The sequence below is a fragment of the Elgaria multicarinata genome, chromosome 5 (assembly GCF_023053635.1).
Source record: "Elgaria multicarinata webbii isolate HBS135686 ecotype San Diego chromosome 5, rElgMul1.1.pri, whole genome shotgun sequence".
Classification (NCBI taxonomy): domain Eukaryota; kingdom Metazoa; phylum Chordata; class Lepidosauria; order Squamata; family Anguidae; genus Elgaria; species Elgaria multicarinata.
In genome coordinates this window covers 35,639,380-35,663,016 of record NC_086175.1, presented here as the reverse complement: position 1 = coordinate 35,663,016, position 23,637 = coordinate 35,639,380, and the positions used below count along the sequence as shown (strand labels likewise).

At 42.8% G+C, this 23,637-nt stretch overlaps 1 protein-coding gene across 2 annotated transcripts in view; it reads right to left on the bottom strand.

Moving 5' to 3' along the window:
- The window catches only part of TPP2 (tripeptidyl peptidase 2), a 48,730-nt gene extending 40,603 nt beyond the window's left edge, over nt 1-8,127 (bottom strand). For both annotated transcript variants that reach the window (XM_063126123.1, XM_063126124.1), the window contains exons 1-2: nt 7,946-8,127; nt 1,531-1,659 (exon numbers count right to left, since the gene is read on the bottom strand). In XM_063126123.1, coding sequence (XP_062982193.1) covers nt 1,531-1,659; nt 7,946-8,110 — 294 coding nt within the window. In that variant the 5' untranslated portion in view covers nt 8,111-8,127. The remainder of the gene's footprint in view (nt 1-1,530; nt 1,660-7,945) is intronic.
- Nucleotides 8,128-23,637: the final 15,510 nt, after the last annotated feature.

Sequence of the window (23,637 nt, the reverse complement as noted above, 5' to 3'; positions counted from 1 at the left end):
ATGTATAGGTTGCAGCAATAAGTACATTAGTCTCAGGCCTTCACAAGGAATTCAAAATGATTCCTAGGGTGTTCTCAACTCTTTTTGAGAACAGTTTATTTTCTCTGCCTGTTCTTAAGTGTAACACTCTTATTCAAGCTCCTGCTATGCGAAACAGCTATAGTAACACTTTTCTTCTTTATAGACATGTTAGGAAAATATGGTAGGTATATGAATGGGTCTGCACATCTATACATGGAATTGGAGGCAAACCCCATTGGAGTTAATTACAAGTAAACATACTTAGTCCAGGTACTAAAACTGGTATGTCAGAGGACTGTAATAAAGCAATTTACTACAGAGCATGGTTCAAATCCCTTTGAGTATGTGAATACTTAGCACATCTGTTAGTGGCAAATATTATGGTATTCTCTCCTTCTATGAGTTTACTACTCTGTCAAAGGCACACGACCACCCAGAGAAAATGAAAAAGACCTCTGGGAACTCTGTAGAACAGTCTCCCTTTCATGACATTATTTACAAAGCAGGCTAGCCTGCTTGTCATGGGACACAAACAGACGGCAAACAAAGATGGGACACATCTGTGCAAGATACAACTATCCATACAGCCTTAGTTTTGCAGTGAAAAAAGCAAGCAAATGTCTGGTTAGATGCATGGATCTCTCCTGGAGCTCCATCCTCTGGATTGTGGCTAAAGGACTGCAAAAGAAAAGTCATAGCTGCCAAACTGCCCATGCTCCTTGGAATCTGATAGGATTTGTTATATTTTGAATCTGACAATAATATAAGTTCTTAAAGTTTTAAAATGCCTACTGGAGTTCTTTAAACACACCTCTATTGAGGTCCTAAGAATTTAAAGTCTTGCCCACCAGATGTTAAAATATTTTTACATGCTGAATTTAGATCATGTATAGAGTTCAACGTGTGCTTCTTGCATTCTGAGTGGATTAACCCCTTATGTATGCATGTTTATTTGTTGAAATTGCTTTACTTCTCCATGGAAAAGCTGTGAGTGTTTCACAATAAAATACAAACCCAAAACGAAAGACATAGGGCAGAATCGAGTTCTATCCAGTTCTATCCATCTGCTAGAGAGGTTGGCTGCCAGTTCTGGTCCGTTAGTGGCCAACCCAAGCAACTGCTTGCGGAACAACAATTTAGTGGTTCCGGAGGAAAGCCCAGAAACGAGCACCCTCATTTCCAGAAGGGGCCACGTTGGCAGAGTTCCTCTCAGAAACAAGCTGCAGGCACAAGGGCAACTTTGCATTCTGCCCATAAACACCATACATAGCATAAAAAACAAAGACAATTAAAAAGACAAACAATCCATTTTAAAAAACTAGATTCAATTAAAACTCTTTGAAATAAAAAGATTCTGGCTGCCACCTAAAAGCAAGTAGAGAGGGGGGCAGGACACCAGCCTAGAGAAGCATCATATACCTGTCTTTTACCTAGATAGCCGTCAATTTAAACACAATATCTTGGATTTTTCCAAAGAGGCCATCACATTTAATTCCAAATAATCTTTACCTTCAGAACTCTTCCTGAAAGTCCAACGAGTTCTCCATCTTTTGGTTCTATAACAGTCGAAGTGTTTACATCACCACTGCCTGTTGTATCTATTATGTCAATTATCTTGGGTTTCCCATCAGTTGTAATCTAAAAAAAAAGTAACAACAATAAAATAAAGAAGGTGCAACTAAAAGAAGCATGAATGTTCTATGGCCAACATAACACCTGAAAAGTCTGTACCCTCTGCTGCTTGGTTTGGTAAAATCTGAGTGCTTCTTAAACAAATTATTATTTATTTTATTTAAAAGAAGTATAAGCTGTCTTTCAGGATACACCCTCTCAAGGTAGCATACAGCAAATTTAACCCTCTCCCCACAGAATAGAATAAAACAATGACAAAGACTGAAGATAAAGACAGAATATAGTGCCCAGTAGAATCCTAATTATAACAATCTGAACATAACTAGCAATTAGATGAAAAACCAGGCTGAGTAGTGCGGCCTATCCAAAAGCCTTTCTAAAAAAAAGGGGGGGCAGCAGGTGGGTGAGACAAGACTCCCCCAGGAAGGAGGCACTACTACGGAGAAGCCCCCTCTCCCAGGTCCTGAAGAGGCAGACCACTGGGAGAGATGGAAAACTTAAAGAGGGCCTCTAGTGATTCTAACCTTAGTGGGTAAGTAGCTTCATATGGGAGAAATTTGAAAAATTATTTAAATAGAAAAAGGCTGTGGGGGAAAAAAAACTAATATTAGACGGTAATATCCATGAGATATTTATCACTGCACTACACATTAAGAGCACTAAGATTTTCCATTCATACATTAACCATAGAAATATTCATTTACAAAGAGATGGCTAGAAATAAGGATATGGAACATGCATTCTACTCAAGGTGGGCTGGAGTAGGAAGTGATAACAAAGGAAGGAGCAGACAATGCCGGTTCTGACAGCATGCTAAGCCATGGTCAGGCCACTAACCCTTTTGCAGTAAATGATTAGGGAGGGTGTTTAACTTGTGGTTACGTAGCCACCATGGTTAGGAATGGTTCACACAACATGCTTAGTCATGATTCACATGACACGCTGAGCTATAATGTTTAGCTCAAAATGCTTAACCACCATGGCTTAGCACATTGACTGAACAAGGACAAACAGGATACTGTCACGAACATCAACAACATGGAAAGAGACAAGCGGGACAATATGACAAAGCAGGGGCAGGTCTTGACAGGAAAGGATAAAGAACGTGATACAAAATTTACTGTAGAAGCCAGACAAGAAGGTAAAATAGACAATGCCTTACTTCAAAAGCATATAAAATAATTTCACCTTCATGTCAAACTTCACATAACAGGCTATTGATCAGTCCAACACGGAGGCACACAAGACCCCATTTGAAATATGTAAGAGTAAATGTGAAGCAGAAGTGTTAACAATGACAGGACTGAAGCCAAACTTAAATTCACTATGGAGAGTTGGGAGAAACATTAACAATTCATGTATCAACTAGTGGTCTTGGCCTCACATTTATTTTACCTTATTCAGAACTGTTACATATAGAAGAGACCATCTAAAATCTAACACTGTACCAATCTTGCTAGGAAGATGAAAAGTGTACACCTACAGGTAATAATGGAAAAGTTTTAGTTTAAATTATAATAACAATGGATTTTACTTCCTTCCTTACCTTGCTGGGAAATTGGCTTTTTTAATCAGTATTACTATTTACACTGGCGGTTCTATACTAAAGAGTACAAATTTGCAAAAAGATTACATTTTAAAAAATAAAGTAATAGGTGCTGCTTTCTCAAATAACTCAAGGTGGTTGAAAATGGTTACTTTTTATCTGTAATTACAAAATGCACCAATCCTATAAGAACCTAAGAGCTGTGCTGGATCAGAGCAAAGGCCTTTCCACAGTGGCCAACCCTACAAGAAACCTACAAGCAAAACATGAGCACAACAGCACCATCCCTCTCATATTCCCCAACAACTGGTACTTGGAGGCATACTACCTCTAATACAGGAGATAACATATCGGCATTTTGATTACTCCAACAAGTTGTCAAATCCCCTTTTAAAAGCCATCCAAGTTGGCGGGCCATGACTACATCCTATGGAAGCAAATTCCATTGTTTAACCCAGCAACCATATTCTGAACAACTAATTAACTTTAATGAGAAGCAAGTTTTTCCAGAGGTAAAATTTAACAATATAATTAGGTGTAATTCCAGCCCATCCTCTCTAGTCATTCAAGATACTTGCCCCATATCTATCATTTTTGTGTGTACACTCAAACGCAGGGCATCTTCAAGAGAAGATTACCATAGTCTATCATCATGTGTTCTCATCTCACCAAGCCTGTGAGAACAATTTATGTAGCCCATTTAAGCAACAACAGTTTTAGTTCAATTAATTTAATGACAGGTCAAACTCCTACACACAGGTGGTTCCTTTAGCAAAGGTTTAATTGTAATGCATATCCTTGCAAAGGAGAACAAATCTTTAAAAAGCTCTCACCCCCAAAAGAGAGAAGATTACTATCATAATAGACTGAAGAAAGGGATCCCATTGTGAAGAACCTTACACTTTTTAAAAAATCTAACAGAAACTTTATGGAGAATGTGCTACAGTGCTTATATTTGGGTTCACTATATGGTAGAAAAGAGTTTCCCATGTCTTTTCCTCCCTCAATGTTACTTGCTTGGAAAGTAAATACACTTGAATACATAAGAACTGCCAAAGAACTTGATGTAAATTCATGTGCATGTCTAGTAGGCTCACTTTAAAATAGATCTCCTATGTTTCCATTCTCAATACTACTACTATAAAAAGGCAACAGCCACACTTAAGGTCTACAGAAGTCAACAGGGTCTCAGTCTGCCTAAAATTATGATGTGCGGCCAATTGGCTTTAATTCAATTTGACAAAGGGCAAGGGACATTTAGCATGTATGGCACCCACACTTCAAACAAAACAGATGCAAACTCCTTCCTCTTTATGCTCATTATGAATCAAGGCGTTCCCTGAAGATTTAATCCTGATTAGCAGACATACTGTTGAATAAATGTATTTAAACACATTAAGCATAACCACAGTTACAGGATGTTACCCAATCTCTAGTATGGCAGAACTGGTTTTGCTTTTTCATCCTGAGGAATTTATCATAGCAACATAAACTTAGCATTAAGACATTTTGCCAATAAGTATTCTTTACCTTCAGTCTCCTTGATCTTTTACTGTTTTCAACACAGCACTTGAGATAAAGTGTTCTGAAAGTGACATCCCTGACCTTTCATAGTTCTGTTCAACAATGAAGCTAGCTATACATAGGTGGCTCCTTTTGTCCAACTGCAGTCAGAACTTGAAGAGAGCTAAGTGTCTTAATTACATTTTGTATAACTGAAACTGCTAACTTAATTTTAAAAACTCAATGTTCTCTACTAACCACCACAATTTTTCAGGTCTAAGAGAGAGTGTCTTCAAAAGATTGATGGCGCAACATAACTAACAACAACAAAACCATTGAAGAGACCTGTGACATTGTCAACAGATCCTTACTATGGTACAAATATCCATTAGGAGAAGCTGAAAGAAGCTCAAACTACAAGACATACAGTTGTGTGAAAAAGAAAGTACACCCTCTTGGAATTGTATGATTTTACATATCAGGACATAATAACAATAATCTGTTCCTTACCAGGTCTAAAAATTAGGTAAATACAACCTCAGATGAACAACAACACATGACATATTACACCATATCATGATTTATTGAACAGAAATAAAGCCAAAACGGAGAAACCATGTGTGAAAAAGTAAGTACACCTTATGATTCAATAGCTTGTAGAACCACCTTTAGCAGCAATAACTTGGAAGTAATCGTTTTCTGTATGACTTTATCAGTCTCTCATATCGTTGTGGAGGAATTTTGGCCCACTCTTCTTTACAACGTTGCTTCAGTTCATTGAGGTTTGAGGGCATTTGTTTATGCACAGCTCTCTTAAGGTCCCGCCACAGCATTTCAATCGGGTTGAGGTCTGGACTTTGACTGGGCCATTGCAACACCTTGATTCTTTTCTTTTTCAGCCATTCTGTTGTAGATTTGCTGGTGTGCTTGAGGTCATTGTCCTGTTGCATGACCCAATTTCGGCCAAGCTTTAGCTGTCAGACAGATGGCCTCACATTTGACTCTAGAATACTTTGGTATACAGAGGAGTTGATGGTCAACTCAATGACTGCAAGGTTCCCAGGTCCTGTGGCTGCAAAACAAGCCCAAATCCACCACCATGCTTGACAGTTGGTATGAGGTGTTTGTGCTGATATGTTGTGTTTGGTTTTCGCCAAACGTGGCACTGTGCATTATGGCCAAACATCTCCGCTTTGGTCTCGTCTGTCCAAAGGACATTGTTCCAGAAGTCTTGTGGTTTCTTCAGATGCAACTTTGCAAACCTAAGCCGTGCTGCCACATTCTTTTTTGAGAGAAGAGGCTTTCTCCTGGCAACTCTTCCAAACAAACCATACTTGTTCAGTCTTTTTCTAATTGTACTGTCATGAACTTTAACATTTAACGTGCTCACTGAGGCTGGTAGAGTCTGAGATGTAACTTTTGGGTTTTTTGCAATTTCTCTGAGCATTACACGGTCTGACCTTGGGGTGATTTTGCTGGGACGTCCTCTCCTGGGAAGATTGGCAACAGTCTTGAATGTTTTCCACTTTTGAATAATCTTTCTCACTGTAGAATGATGGACTTTAAATTGTTTGGCAATGGCCTTATAACCCTTCCCAGATTGATGGGCAGCAGCAATTGCTTCTCTAAGATCATTGATGATGTCTTTCCTCCTTGGCATTGTGTTAACACACACCTGGATGCTCCAGACCAGCACACTGAAAAAACTTTGGCTTTTATAGAGGTGGTCATACTTGCTGATGATCAATTAATCATGGGCATTTGATTAGCAGCACCTGTCTGCTACTTAGCATCTTAATTCCTATGGAAGCAGTAAGGGTGTACTTACTTGTTCACACATGGCTTCTCCAATTTGGCATTATTTCTGTTAAATAAATCATGACACGGTGTAATATGTCATGTGTAGTTGTTCATCTGAGGTTGTATTTACCTAATTTTTAGACCTGCTAAGGAACAGATGATTGTTATTATGTCCTGATATGTAAAATCATACAATTCCAAGAGGGTGTACTTTCTTTTTCACACGACTGCATTTGTTAGCTTCTAAGGTACCATAGAATTCTTGTCACCTTTATTAAAACAGAAAAACAAAAATACTTCCCTGCAGTATAAGTCTGTATGGAAAAAAGAATTATACTTCAATTTGTCAAGGGCTTCATTGTCAACATTTTTTACACAACAAGAAGTCTCTCCACCCCCTCCAATTCATACAAGGTCTTTTTTTACACATGCACACGCACACACACCTGCTCCCCCTTCATTTTTCCTTTGAAAGGACTATTAGTCTTTCATTATGGCAAGACCATTTGTGGCCCAGAGCATCTAACAATGCACTGTAGTCCACAAAAGCTTATGCCGTAATAAAGGGGAAGGCAACCTGATACCCTCTATATGATGTTGACTTCAACTCCCATAAGCCCCAACCAGGAGAGCTAATATTCACAATTTTGGGGTATTGTAGTCCTGAAGGTCTGGAGGACACCAGGTGGGCTACCCTTGCTTTGTTGTTGTTCTTTAAGGCCCCCACAAGACATGGTTGTTTTTGCTGCAACATACTATGACAGCTCCCCATTGGATATAATAGATTCACTAGCTTTTAAGATAAGGAGGCCAAGTCTATCCATGGCAACAGGTCATCATGGTTACATGCTCCCTCCAGGACCTAAGGCAGTATGCTTCTGAATACCAATTGCTAGGGAACAGCAGCAGTGTAGGGTGATTGCCTACATGTCCTGCTTGTGGGCTTCCCATAAACATCTGGCCGGCTACTGAGGGAAACAGGGTTATTCCCTAGATAGGCCTTTGCGCTGGTCCAACAGAGCTCTTGCTATGCTCTTACTCTTTGTTGCTTTTACAGATTTACTAGTCTTGTGCCATTTAAATGTCTGAAATTGATTTTTTAAAAAAAAACACTCCTGGATTTTCCAAGTAAATTCCCTCACAGACTTCTTGCTTTTCCTATACAGCCATGTTCCCTTACCCCACCCCCCCAACCCCGTTACACATTTACAAACTACTACAGAGATCCTAGCCACTCATGCACCCCTTCAAGGAACCGATTACCTCCCACCCCTACTGTTCAGAACAAATAAACCCGTATTATCCCAAACTTCCTAGTTCAGCCCAAGCCACGAGGTAGTAGGGGAATGAGAGAGATGGAGGGGAAAGAGGAGGAGGAGGAAAAGGCGACCTGATCTCGGTGATGTCTCTTCTCCCACCGACAGACAACACGTCCCCGCTTACCTGCATGCCCGGGGCTCCGGGGTCCACACCCGTGTCTAAAACGGCCAGTAACACTCCCCGCCCATCATATTCCGGGTACCGGGAAAGGAAGGCGGCAGCGCCGGTCTCCTTCTTGGGCAGGAGCCCTTGGAACGGGAACTGCTCCTCTCCGGTCCCCGCCGCCATGTTGGATAAGGAGAGAGAGAGAGGGAGGTTGGGGAGAAGAGTGACCAGGCACGCGCGCGACACGGAGAAGAGAGAGGAGGGGGCCCCGCGCAGACCAAGGTGACGTAACGGCTCTGGCAAACAGAGAACGGGACTACGCGAGGGGAGAACGGGACGGAGGCTTCTTTCCCCAGTAGGCGCATGCGCTGGTCCCTCAGCCAATAGCACTTGAGCGAACTGATAAGCACAGGCAGCGGGTGTGTATATGCGCCGCGAAAAGTGCCGGCACAGATTCGGGCAGCAGCAGGAGGGCGGGCGGTTTTGATTAAATCTGAGCCGACGGCAAAAACGAATTAACCACTCAAGTTACAGCGCGAGAGGGGAACTGGGATCCGATTGGTTGTTGCGTGTACCAATGGGGAAGGAAAGATCGGGCTTCATTAAAAGAGAGAACAAACAAGTCAGTCATAGGCTGAGTTTGGACGACACGCTAATCAATGGAGGGGGAGGGGAGGGAGATGAGTAATGGGAACAAAATGGAGAACAACCGTTGATTAGCGTGTCGTCCGAACTCAGCCGTAGTCTGACCAGCACTCCCGCTCTGCCCATTCATTGGTTCGCGATCACTACAGACATCCGCGCTTGTTCTTAGCCGCGCCACTTCCTCCAAATACCGCGCGATCTGGCCGCTTGCTAGGGGTTATTTTAGGGTGGAGGGGGGACGCCGGTGCGCAGTTTATAGTGTGGTGCAAAACGCCTTGTATAAGGTTTTTTCTGGAAGTTCAGTTGTCCTTGTTACACAGTGACATAAAGAGCTTCTGGCAAAGAAAGGGAGTAGCAGAAATACTGGGAAGAAAATACTACTTTTCCTTTTGTCCAAGTTTATGGGATTTGGGTTTGTTTAATCAATTTGGTCGAGCTGGGCAAGTTTGTGGTTGTTTTTAGTAAAAACTGGACATTGTGCAGCTCAAAGCAATCTGTTTACTATTGGGCTGCTCGAACTGGATCTCTGTTCAACTTGTGGAGTAAATTGATCATATTATATAGGATTGTATTAAATATTTGGGTAAGCAGGGACCTTTCCTTATTATTATTATTATTATTATTTATTTATTTATTTATATAGCACCATCAATATACATGGTGCTGTACAGAGTAAAACAGTAAATAGCAAGACCCTGCCGCATAGGCTTACATTCTAATAAAATCATAATAAAACAATAAGGAGGGGAAGAGAAGGCAAACAGGCACTGGGTAGGGTAAAACTAACAGTATAAAGTCAGAACAAAATCAAGTTTTAAAAGCTTTAGGAAAAAGAAAAGTTTTTAGCTGAGCTTTAAAAGCTGAGGTTGAACTTGTAGTTCTCAAATGTTCTGGAAGAGCGTTCCAGGCATAAGGGGCAGCAGAAGAAAATGGACGAAGCCGAGCAAGGGAAGTAGAGACCCTTGGGCAGGCGAGAAACATGGCATCAGAGGAGCGAAGAGCATGAGTGGGGCGATAGTGTGAGATGAGAGAGGAGAGATAGGAAGGAGCTAGACAGTGAAAAGCTTTGTAGGTCAACAGGAGAAGTTTATATTGGATTCTGAAGTGAATTGGAAGCCAATGAAGAGATTTCAGAAGTGGAGTTACATGGTCAGAGCGGCGAGCCAAGAAGATGATCTTAGCAGCAGAGTGGTGAACAGAAACCAACGGACTGATGTGAGAAGAAGGAAGGCCAGTGAGAAGAAGGTTGCAGTAGTCCAACCGAGAAATAACCAATGCATGAACAAGAGTCTTGGCAGAAGAGACAGACAAAAATGATCGAATCTTGGCAATATTATACAGGAAAAAACGACAGGATTTAGCTACTGCCTCAATATGAGGAATAAAGGAGAGCGAGGAATCAAATATAAAGCCAAGGCTACGAGCTTCCTTGACTGGAGTAAGTGTAACATCATTGACAGTAAGAGAGAATGAGAGATGAGAAGGTTTAGGAGGAAAAACAAGCAATTCAGTCTTTGCCATATTAAGTTTCAAACGACGATGAAGCAACCAAGCTGAGATATCTGAAAGACATGCCGAGATACGATCGTGAACATCAGGAGAAAGATCCGGAGATGAAAGATATAATTGTGTATCATCGGCATACAGATGATATTGGAGGCCATGAGATTGAATAAGATTACCCAAGGGCAACATGTATAAAGAAAACAACAACGGACCAAGCACCGAGCCTTGCGGAACCCCTACTGAAAGGGGAAAAGAGGAAGACGAGCTGCCATTAGCCAACACGCTGAAAGAGCAACCCGCTAGATAGGAGGCAAACCAGTTATAGACAGAGCCACAAAATCCAAGGTCATGAAGGAAATCTAAAAGAAGATCATGATCAACCGTGTCAAAGGCTGCAGTTAGATCAAGGAGAATAAGAACGGAATAATGGCCTTTAGACTTGGCAGTAAGAAGATCATTGGTAATCTTAGTAAGGGCTGTTTCAGTGGAATGCGAAGGACGGAATCCAGATTGAAAAGGATCCAGAGCAGAGTTACTAGAAAGAAAATCAAGACAACGAGAGTAGACCACACGCTCCAGGATCTTTGAAACAAACGGCAACAAAGAGACAGGTCGGTAGTTAGAGATAGCCTATCAAGAGTAGGTTTCTTGAGAATAGGAGAGACTGTAGCACGTTTAAAAGCAGAAGGAAATGAACCAGAGGACAGAGAAAAATTAATAATATGAAGCAAGGAAGAGAGGATAGCAGGGATAAGATTAATAAAGATGCGAGAAGGAATCGGATCACGAGAACAAGTGGAAGGCTTCGAAGAGCGCAGTATTGTAGACAGTTCATCAGCTGAGACCGAAGGAAACGCAGAGAAATTTGCAGGAGGAACGGACAGATGAGGAACAGGAACTGGAAGAGGAGCAGAGCTGGCCCGATCAGAGCGAATAGTTTGGATTTTAGCATTGAAAAAAGAGGCAAAGTTATTAGCAGACAGAGAGGCGGGGAGAGATGGTGGATTAGGCTTCAGAAGAGAATTGAAGGACGCAAAGAGCCGCTGAGGATGCCTAACATTTGACTGGATCAACGTTGAGTAATACTGCTGTTTGGCCAGTGAAATGGCAGAAGAGAAAGAGGAGAGTACAAATTTGTAATGGACAAAGTCCGCCCAGTCCCTGGTCCTACGCCAAAGGCGTTCAGCTGCCCGGGAACAAGAGCGAAGGTAGCGGAGGAAAGAGGTGAGCCACGGTTGGGGTTGAGAAGGGTGAACTATCCGAGTTGTAGATGGAGCAAGATTATCAAGAGTTGAAGATAAGGAGGAATTAAAGAAGGAGACAGCTGAGTCCAAGGAGACAGCCGAAAAGACAGAAGGAAGAGAGGAGGCTAGAGACTGAGAAAAAGCCTCATAATTGATAGATTGCAAGTCACGACAAGAGCGAGAAGCGGGACGTGAAGGAGGAGGATTATGAGTAATATTGAAAGAAACTAGGTGATGATCTGACAACGGAAAGTGAGCAGTAGAAAAGTCCAAAACAGAGCAATTCCGAGTGAGAACAAGATCCAGACAGTGTCCAAGGGAATGGGTGGGTACATCAGACCAAAGCTTAAGATCATAAGAGGAAGATAATGAGTGAAATCGTAGAGCTGCAGCGTCTTGAGGGTCATCCACATGAATATTGAAATCACCCAAAATAAGAGTAGGACAGTTATCAGAGAGGAAAAAGAACAGCCAGATCCCCGAGTGTTGTTTCTGTGTAATTTCTGCCTTATGGCAATTTTTGCTATCTACACGCTACGGTAGTTGGTAATTTGTAATTCATTTACTAGGGTCAGTAAACGTCAGTAGGTGACGGTAATGGGGCCTTCGGGCTTTGCTTCGCCATTAAACACCAGCCGAAGGAGACAATTTAGAGATGCACAAAATAAAACAAAGCTATGGCCATATAACGCATATTAGATATACAACATGGACACCCACATTATTATTATTATTATTATTATTTATTTATTTATTTATTTATTTATATAGCACCATCAATGTACATGGTGCTGTACAGAGTAAAACAGAAAATCGCAAGACCCTGCTGCATAGGCTTACAATCTAATAAAATCATAGTAAAGCAATAAGGAGGGGAAGAGAATGCAAACAAGCACTGGGTAGGGTAAACAGGCACAGGGTAGGGTAAAACTAACAGTATAAAGTCCAGGCAGCATCAAGTTTTAAAAGCTTTACGAAAAAGAAAAGTTTTTAGCTGAGCTTTAAAAGCTGCGATTGAACTTGTGGATCTCAGATGTTCCGGAAGAGCGTTCCAGGCATAAGGGGCAGCAGAGGAAAATGGATGAAGCCAAGCAAGGGAGGTAGAGACCCTAGGGCAGGCGAGATACATGGCATCAGAGGAGCGAAGAGCACGAGCGGGGCAATAGTGTGAGATGAGAGAGGAGAGATAGGAAGGAGCTAGACCATGAAAAGCTTTGAAGGTCGACAGGAGAAGTTTATATTGGATTCTGAAGTGAATTGGAAGCCAATGAAGAGATTTCAGAAGTGGAGTAACATGGTCAGAGCGGCAAGCCAGTAAGATGATCTAGCGGCAGAGTGGTGGACAGAAACCAATGGACTGATGTGAGAAGAAGGAAGGCCAGAGAGAAGAAGGTTGCAGTAGTCCAACCGAGAAATAACCAGTGCATGAACAAGCGTCTTGGCAGAAGAGACAGACAGAGATGGTCGAATCCTGGCAATATTATACAGGAAAAAACGACAGGATTTAGCTACTGCCTCAATATGAGGAATAAAGGAGAGCGATGAGTCAAATATGAAGCCAAGACTATGAGCTTCCTTGACCGGAGTAAGCGTAACATCATTGACAGTGAGAGAGAATGAAAGATGAGGAGAAGGTTTAGGCGGAAAAACAAGCAATTCAGTCTTTGCCATATTTAGTTTCAGACGACGATGAAGCAGCCAGGCTGAGATATCTGAGACACATGCCGAGATACGATCGTGAACATCAGGAGAAAGTTCCGGAGATGAAAGATATAATTGTGTATCATCGGCATACAGATGATATTGGAGGCCATGAGATTGAATAAGCTTACCCAAGGGCAACATGTATAAAGAAAACAGCAACGGGCCAAGCACCGAGCCTTGCGGAACCCCTACTGAAAGGGGAAAAGAGGAAGACGAGCTGCCATTAGCCAACACGCTGAAAGAGTGACCCGCTAGATAGGAGGCAAACCAGTTATAGGCAGAGCCACGAAGTCCAAGGTCATGAAGGGAATCTAAGAGAAGACCATGATCAACCGTGTCAAAGGCTGCAGTTAGATCAAGGAGAATAAGAACGGAATAAAGGCCTTTAGACTTGGCAGTAAGAAGATCATTGGTGATCTTAGTAAGGGCTGTTTCAGTGGAATGCAAAGGACGGAATCCGGATTCCGGAATCCGGACATAAAACACAAAGAAATGATCCAGCAGGTCCTTATTTATTTATTATTTATTTATTTATTTATTACATTTTTATACCGCCCAATAGCCGAAGCTCTCTGGGCGGTTCACAAAAATTAAAACCATCATAAAACAACCAACAAGTTAAAAATACAGATACAAAATACAATATAAAAAGCACAACCAGGATAAAACCACGCAGCAAAATTGATATAAGGTTAAAATACAGAGTTAAAACAGTATAATTTAAATTTAAGTTAAAATTAAGTGTTAAAATACTGAGTGAATAAAAAGGTCTTCAGCTGGCGACGAAAGGAGTACAGTGTAGGCGCCAGGCGGACCTCTCTGGGGAGCTCATTCCACAACCGGGGTGCCACAGCGGAGAAAGCCCTCCTCCTAGTAGCCACCTGCCTCACTTCCTTTGGCAGGGGCTCACGGAGAAGGGCCCCTGTATGATGATCTTAAGGTCTGGGTAGGTACATATGGGAGGAGGCGTTCCTTCAAATAACCTGGCCCCAAACCGTTTAGGGCTTTAAATGTCAATACCAGCACTTTGAATCGGGCCCGGACCTGGACTGGCAGCCAATGAAGTTGTAAAAGGACTGGCGTAATGTGATCTCGCCAGCCAGTCCCTGTTAGTAAACGGGCTGCCCTGTTTTGTACCAGCTGAAGCTTCCGGACCGTTTTCAAAGGAAGCCCCACGTATAACGCATTGCAGTAATCCAAACGAGAGGTTATCAGAGCATGGATAACTGTAGCTAGGCTATCACTGTCCAGATAAGGGCGCAGTTGGTATTTCAGCCTAAGCTGATAAAAGGTGCTCTTTGCCACTGAGTTCACCTGTGCCTCAAGTGACAGTTCTGGATCGAAGAGCACCCCCAAACTACGGACCCGATCCTTTAGGGAGAGTGCAACCCCGTCCAGGACAGGGCAAACATCACCTCGCCGGACAAATGAACCACCCGCTAGCAGTACCTCCATCTTGTCTGGATTGAGTCTCAGTTTGTTAGCCCTCATCCAGTCCATTACCGTGCCCAGGCACTGGTTCAGAACAGTCACTGCCTCACCTGGGTTTGATGAAAAGGAAAGGTAGAGCTGGGTGTCATCCGCATATTGATGACACCTCAGTCCACATCTCCGGATAACCTCCCCCAGCGGCTTCATGTATATGTTAAACAGCATAGGGGATAAAATAGAGCCCTGCGGAATCCCATGGCTTAGGAGCCACGGCACAGAGCAATAATCCCCCAGCACCACCTTCTGGAATCGGCCATCCAAGTAGGAGCGGAACCACTGCAATGCAGTACCTCCAACTCCCAGTTCAGACAACCTATCCAGAAGGATACCATGGTCGATGGTATCGAAGGCCGCTGAGAGGTCCAGGAGAACCAACAGGGTCGCACTCCCCCTGTCTTTCTCCCGACAGAGGTCATCCCACAGGGCGACCAAGGCAGTTTCCGTTCCAAAACCAGGCCTGAAACCCGATTGAAATGGATCTAGATAATCCGTTTCATTCAAGAATGCCTGGAGTTGTCCTGCAACCACCCGCTCAAGCACCTTGCCCAGGAAAGGGATATTTGCCACCGGCCTGTAGTTGTTAACATCTTCCGGGTCCAGATTAGGCTTCTTCAGGAGTGGTCTAATTGCCGCCTCTTTTAAAGAGGCCGGCACCACTCCCTCTCTCAAGGAGGCATTTACAACCTCCTGGACCCAGCCGGCGATCCCCTCCTTATTTGATGTAATGAGCCACGAGGGGCAAGGGTCAAGCACACAGGTGGTCGACCGGACTTGGCCAAGCACCTTGTCCACATCCTCGGGCCTCAATAACTGAAACTCATCCAATAAAACTGAGCCGGACGGCACTCTGAACGCCTCTACTAGTGGTGCTGCATTAAGTGTGGTGTCCAATTCATGACGAATCTGAGCGACTTTATCTTCAAAGTGCCGTGCAAACTCGTCACAGCGTGCTACCGAGGGTTCAACTATCTCATGCCCTGGCCCAGAGTGTAACAGGCCACGAACCACTCGGAAAAGCTCCGCCGGACGACACCGAGAAGACGCAATGCTGGTGGAAAAGAACTGTCTCTTTGCCACCCTCACCGCCACAGAGTAGGCTCGATAGTGAGCTCTAGCCCGTGTTCGATCAGACCCAGCACGAGTTTTCCTCCACCTGCGTTCTAGCCGTCTCCCCTCTTGCTTCATCGCCCTCAGCTCAGATGTATACCAAGGAGCTGACCGGGCTCTGCTCAGAGGGAGAGGACGCTTGGGCGCGATCGTGTCAACCGCCCGAGTCATCTCTGCATTCCACAGAGCGACCTGGGCTTCGACAGGAGCACCGGCCATATCAGCAGGAAAATCCCCCAGAGCCCTCTGGAATCCATCGGAGTCCATTAGCCTCCGGGGGCGGACCATTTTAATAGGCCCCCCACCCTTGCAGAGGGGAAAGGCCGCCGAGAGTCTAAACCTCAGTAGGAAGTGATCCGACCATGACAAGGGGGTAGATGTTAGTTCCCCCACTTCCAGATCACCATCCTCCTGTCCAGTCGAGAAAACCAGATCAAGTGTGTGTCCCTTTGCATGTGTTGGGCCGATGACATGTTGAGACAGCCCCATGGTTGTCATGGCAGCCATGAAGTCCTGAGCCGCTCTGGATACAGCAGCCTCGGCATGGAAGTTGAGATCCCCCAGAACCACCATCCTGGGGGTCCTCAACACCAGGTCCGAGACAACCTCCGTCAGCTCAGGCATGGAGACTGTTGGGCAGTGGGGTGGACGGTACACCAGCAGAATCCCTAATCTGTCTCGAGTACCCAACACACAGTACAAACACTCCAGAGCAGCACTCGACTGAACAGGAAGCCTAGAGAGGGAGATTGTATTCCTATAGACCACGGCAACCCCCCCTCCCCGGCCCTTGAGTCTGTGCTGGTGCTGCACCGAGTACCCAGGAGGGCAGAGCTGGGTGAGAGCAACCCCACCCAGTTCACCCACCCAGGTCTCAGTGATGCATACCAGGTCAGCCCCCTCATCCACAATCAAATCATGGATGAGGGAGATTTTATTCTGGACTGACCTGGCGTTCAGCAGCAGCACCACCAGACCCGAGAGCAAGGTGATATGGCCACCAGGAACTATCCGGTTGGGGTAGGAACCAGAAGAGGGAATAGCTGTAAGGAATCTATCCCCTCTTCTCCCCATCTGGCCTGTTCCTCCCCTAGCACCATACCTCCCCCTACCCGTGACCACAGTTATGTGGGCATTCTAATGATTTATATTTTGCACTAGCTGTACCCTGCCACGCATTGCTGTGGCTCAGTCTGGTTAAATTGAAAAGAAAGAAAAGACAAAGCGGATGTTTCTAATATGTTTAATTTCACAATGCTTGTGGATATACAATATTTTTAGTTGTTCCATTGTCTGTGTAGATATAGAGATTGTCTGGTTTGCCGACTCTAGAACACACAACATATAATTGTCCATGTGAGAAGCAATCTGTGTCTAGATCTAAACCGCACAATTCTAAAGATTGGCCCTGAGCTTTGTTGATGGTGATTGCAAACACCAATCGAATTGGGAATTGCAATCTCTTAAATTGAAATGGCATTCTGTTGGAATCATAGGAATGCGAGGAATGAGGACATCTTCACCTTTGAAAGGTCCAGTCAAGATTGATCTCCGACTATAACAATTGCCACTTCGTCTATAGTTGGAGCATTGAATCTTCGCACATGTTTTCCAGCAGGCGTTTTGTCAGCATGAATAACAATCTTGTGTGTATCAGATGGCATCATGTCAATTGCTGTTTTGAACAAATGTACTAAATTGTTTTTTTCGTGAAGTAGCTGTTGCAGTTTTGAAACAATGGACCTTTTTATGCCGGTATAAATTCCGCAGCGTGCATTCAATTCATCATTGCCATCACCAATGAAATACATTTGTAGGAATTTATGTTGACTATCTTGAAACGGAAGGAAGGAGCCGGCTTTATGATAAATTTGTCCTTTGACTTTGAAAGTTGGCATAAATGGAGCTGTGATGATTTCTGCGCCGAACGACGTCATTTGGAAGCATGAGTTGTATTTCCTGATGTTAGACAGGAAATGCTTTGATTCAGCGGTATATCCGGCAAGCAAAGTTTGTAATGGCTCTGGTGGTTCTCCAAGTTGAGGCAGTTTAATTTTTCCAGCAGCACGACACATTCCTTTTGTTTCTCCATTAAATTTAAGAGCCTTGCAATAAGGACACACTTCAGTCATAGTGCCAATGAGAACATGCCGCCTCAAACTATAATCATCAGCTGGGTTGTACCGGAATGCAAGGCGATTGTAATCGTGTCATTGTTTACCACGGAGTCGTGTTTGACGCTGATGTGCTGTTTCTCGTTGACGCCTTCCAGCCCCTCTCAACCTTTCGCGTTCATTATGTTGAGAACAAAGCAGATCTGTAGCTGTAGTACACGATTGCCGTGCTCGCAACCGTGCATCCTCAAGTCTGGCTGAACGTTGCTTGGTTGATTGCTTGGCACGTATTTGAGTCATTTTTTTTCTTTTTTTCTCATTTGCTGAAGCCCGTTCTTCCTGAGTCTGATTTGCAATTTCTCGTCACAGTGCTTCCGCTCCGCGAGTACGACGACCTAAGTGTGATCTTCTGCGAAGCATTATTTGGATGAAGTAAAGCAGTTTGTTTGGTTTTTTAAAAAAGGGGTTTTTTTACGTTGAGGAGGTTAGTGGAAACTCATGGCAGTTACCTTTCTTCTGAACGTGTAACTGTCACAGGTGTGACATCTATATTCACTCAGCCAATTGCGAGAGTACATGCAAATAGGAGAGGAGGCAGAGGGAGCGGATTGGCCTACTGGTTGGTGATGTCACAATGATCAGCAGGACTGGTTTTGAGGAGGCCTATTTCTTCGATTTTAAGACAAACCTTTGACCCCATAGAGAACATAGTTACATAACAACGCTCGCGTATTCAAACGCAACGCTGTGTCAAAATTTCAAAGCAATCGGTGAAGAACTTTTGGAGATATAAACGCATGTTTTTACAGTGAGGAGGTTACTGGAAACTCCTGGCAGTTACCTTTCTTCAGAACGTGTAACTGTCAAAGGTGTGACATCTATATTCAATCAGCCAATTGCGAAAGTACATGCAAATAGGAGAGGAGGCAGAGGCAGCGGATTGGCCTACTGGTTAGTGATGTCACAATGATCAGCAGGACTGGTTTTGAGGAGGCCTATTTCTTCGATTTTAAGACAAATCTTTGACCCCATAGAGAACATAGTTACATAACAATGCTCGCATATTCGAACGCAACGCTGTGTCAAAATTTCAAAGCAATTGGTGAAGAACTTTCGGAGATATAAAAGCATGTTTTTACGGTGAGGAGGTTACTGGAAACTCCTGGCAGTTACCTTTCTTCAGAACGTGTAACTGTCACAGGTTTGACATCTATATTCACTCAGCCAATTGCGAGAGTACATGCAAATAGGAGAGGAGGCAGAGGCAGCGGATTGGCCATTATCGGTGAAGAACTTTCGGAGATATAACGACAGTAACGAATGGTCTTTTTCATTTTTATTTATATAGATTACTTTAAAACGATGTCTTTATATCATTTATTGTAAGCAATTACGGGTTTTTTTATTTATATTGGGAAACCATAAATATAAAGTTTCCAGTGTATTAATGCTTTTTACTAGGACTCAGTTGTGCTGTACTGTATCAAACCTAAAGGGTGCTTTCCTGACTTATTTTTCATGAAAGTATAAAGCTATAACAGAGTTTTAAACCATTTTCTAAGGTCACCACTGCTAAAGAAACATAAATCTTATCAGCTAGTTTCTCACCACCAAAATAACTCCTTCCCCTCCTTTCTTTTTTTTACAGAGGGGGAGGGGAAAATGAATACCCATATCTTTTCCTTCCACTGGGCCAAAAGCAGTTTAGGAGGGCATTTGAAGGTGGAAACCCCCCTCCTGGTTTTAGCCTAGATAACTATGAGTACTTTCTCAGTTTAGAATTATAGAGCTGGGAAGACTGTCAGAAGACCGCTAGTCCAACCCTGTGCCAATTCAGGAAATCCACTACTTCAACACCTCTCCAACCTCTGTTTGACCATTGTAAAAAAGAAGGGGGACACACACTAAGAAAATGAAGCATGTTAATATTCATCTCAGCAAATTTCCTTCTCTAACTCTCATTTGAACGTATCTCTCAGTTTTGATCTTGGAGTATCCACAAGAAAGCTTTCAGATACAGGTGCCTCAATGGACCGCTTCTCAGGCTTTCATTCTTTTCTACCAGTGCAATCCTAAATGTATTTTCTCAGATGTAAGTCCCATTTTCCTCAACAGGGCTTAATCCATAATAAGTGTGCTAAGAATTGCACTTTCTATCCCTCATTCTGAGTTTCCAGTCCAAACAAAGTGCTGAAGCAAAGCTGCCCTCTTGTGTTCATTGATAAAAATAGCATTGGCCATATTAAAGCTGTTTCATTTGCTTGATGCCCCCATTCTTTTCCTTTTTGTATTTTCCAGGCAAACTTGGCAGGACCAACTCCCTGGCCTCTTTCCTTTCCTAAAAAGAACTGCAGAGCCAGCCCTACCATTACGTAAAGCGAGGCAAGCACCTCAGATGGTGGATGATGTGGGGGAGCACCTCCCAGTCATTCTGGTTGAGTCTTCCCAGCATGAATAGGATCAGGCTGCACAAGTAATTGTGCATGGACAAACGGATGGGCCCTATGGGAAGAGGAGACAGGCTGCATGATGTGGATTATTTTTCTATCTAGTGATATAAAATAAAGTGTTGCTTTATTTTGCATTTGCAAGGTGTGTCAGCTTGCAAATGTTGCCTAGCTTGTCAACTTGTTTTGTTGCATTTATCCAATTCTGTTAATAGTAAGCACACCTTTGGCAACCATGTAGGCTGTAATACTAATACATTTTCAAAGTTATCTGGTGTGTTCCAGTTAGGATGTTTGCAAGGGTTTGTTCAAGTCTGTCTTTTTAAATTGTCATCTGACTGTTAATAGGAATTCAAAAAGAAGAAAGTAGAACAACTGCTGAAGTTAGAACACCCAGTTTTTATTGGACCACAACTCCCATCATCTCTAATGATTGGCTGGGGCTGATGGGGGCTGTAGTTCAAGACATCTGGAGAGCACCACACTGGGGGAGGCTGCTTAAATCCAACATACAAATCTTGTATTGCACGTAATGTGAGGGGCAAACCCTTACATTAGACCAGGCACGTCTAAAGCAAAAGTAAAAGAGCAGAGAGAGAGAGAATATAACATAAGAGAGATAGGATAAGCTTGAAAAAGACTAGGAAGATTTGAACTGGCACAAGCCAGTGGCCAAGAAAACCCCAACACACACCTATTCGCAATAACATAAACTTTAAACATGGTCTCTCTGTGCTAAGGCGAACAGCAACACCTTTAATGCACAAATAAATTGTGCTTGAGCCATTTTTGTTTTGTTTTTAAATATTTTATTTTGGTTACATAAGTCAAATGTTACATCATTTGTATATGCATATATATCTATACATTCCATATCAGTTCAGATAAATATTACAAGTTTCTGCCATGCATGGAATTCCCTCCACCCCCCAATATTGCTGTCCTGTCCACTCCAAATGTCTGTATATAATAACGGGGGAGTTCTCCCATCTTCTTCTTTATTCACAAAGTCAATAAAATTCTTCCATTTGTCTTCGCATAATTGTCCTCGCACTTCCCTTATTTTTTCTGTCAATTTTTCTAGAAGGGGAATCTGCCAAACCCTTTGATACCAATTAACAGTGTGAAGCCCTTTGCCATCCTTCCAGCGCTTGAGCCATTGTGACAGGAAGGCAGGGATTGTGGCTTGGTTATAAAAATGGCACGTTTGTGCAAAGCGTCCCCTTTTAGGAGAGCTTGTGCTAGCAGAGAATGCTGCAGTCTGAAGAAAGTGCAGAAAGGGGCAACTAAAATGATCAAGGGGCTGAAGCATCTCCCTTATGAGGGAAGGTTACAACAGCAAGGATTGTTTAGCTTGGAAAAAATGAGCCTAAGGGGAGACATGATAGAGGTGTACAAAATTTGCCCTGATGGTTATGTGCTACCTCCAGTCTCTGAGGCAGTAAGCCTATATGAACCAGTTGCTGGGGAACATGGGTGGGACAGTGCTGTTTGTCCTGCTTGTGGGTCCCTGGTTGACAGCTGGTTGGCCACTATGTGAACAGAGTGCTGGACTAGATAGACCCTTGGTCTGAACCAGCATGGCACTTCTTCCTCTTATCCTCCACAAGGTGGCACCGCAATAGCCTTCCCCCAAGATTTTGGCAGCCCTTTCCATCCTAAAGCCAGTCCCTGGAGCACCTAAATTGGATTAATAATACCAAAATGGCTGTTTCCCCTCCGTTCCTCGAGGGAGAACTTTTCTACTGTTATGAGTGGTGAAAGCAATAAATTCCTCATCCATTATTCAGGGACATTTGGAAACCACTTAAGTATCTCATATTAAAAGGGGATATATCGTAGCGGAGAGCAAAATCCATCCTAGAACTCCAGAGGCCTCTTCGTGATGAGCCAATGTAACTTATTAAGCCACTTGTGACAGTAAACAAAACGAATTCATCAATGAAGGAGGCCAGATGCAAAATTGCACGTGGCTTCCACACCATCAGCTGTAGAGGGAATATCAGAAGGTGTCACTTGTGTGGTAAGTGCTGACCTTCCCTCCTTTAAAACTTCTGGGTTTTTGTTTGTTTTTCCCCTCCTTTTTTATTGTGAATGTTAACAAAACAGAACAAAAAATACGTCATGAAAAAGAAAAACAGCTCTACATATAAAGCAGAAAGTATAAAACTAAAAAAAACACCAACCAATCTAAAGATGAATAAGTTGCAGAGAAATTTATTATTTATCAAATGTTATAAACATTATTCACAGACCCAAGCAACACTGGGCATAGCAGCTAGTTACATATATAGGAATATCATCATTTTTTCCAATCAGATATACCATTCATAAAAAAAGAGGGGGAGAGTTATGCATAGGTTTCAAGGGAAGCAGACTTTGGGTCAATTCATAAATAAATACCATGTATTTATCCACTCACAAGTCATGCTTATATAACACCCATTCAAATGTTCGTAGTGTTGTTAAATCCTCAGTCCATTGCATTATGGAAGGTGAGCATTTGTCCTTCCAACGTGATAGTATGAATCTTTTAGCTGACATAAGGGCTCTGAAAATCCATTTGCGCAGACCTTGTGTTAACTTCCAAGAAGCTGGTAGGTAGTTTAGGAGGATATATACATTGTTCCTTATTAAAGATAGCTGTAGTACAAAGTTTATCCTTATGACTTCCTCCCAAGAGGGGGCAACTACTGAGCACAGCCAAAATATGAATTAAAGAAGCATTAGGTGCATTACATCTCCAACAGTTATGTAAGTTAGACAGAACCATATTGAAAAGGTGTTGTGGAGTCCAATAAACCCGAAAAAAGGTTTTTGTTTTGTTTTTTGCTGAATAAGACATAGCCTAAGATCCATAGAAGCTTCAGGCAACAATCCATTGATTAGGCAAAATAGGACACTCCAATTCTCTATTCCAGTCCTGTCTTAAACCATGGGTATCATATTTATTAACTGCTATTAAATGCTTGTATATATGGGTCGGGTCAACATTTCTGTTCAGCTGCTATAAGTGTTTCTAACAATAATGGAGACTCTGAAGCTGTAAAAGTGGATGGACCAAACCTATGATTCCAGCAAGTGTTTCAGTTGCAAGTATTGCCATTCAGCCATAGTAGGTAAATTATATTTCGCATGTAAATCAGTAAACAATGAAAACTCATCGTCTGGGCCTATTAATTGACCCAAAGTAAAAATCATCTTATCTGTCCATGTCTCCACCAGAACGCTTTCTTTCCAATTCTTAAATCTGGATTTCCCCATAAAGGCAATTTTGCATGAGAGAATGAATTGAACTATTGTCAGGTATAAGTCTCAGCAAGGTCTTGCAAGTTGTAAGTAGATTCAATTAGAACTGGTTTGGAGTGTCAGAATCTGAGCAGTTCATAACACACACAATCCACAACAAATGAGAGTTCAAATTTATGAAAAGCCTCACAGTACTTTTCATG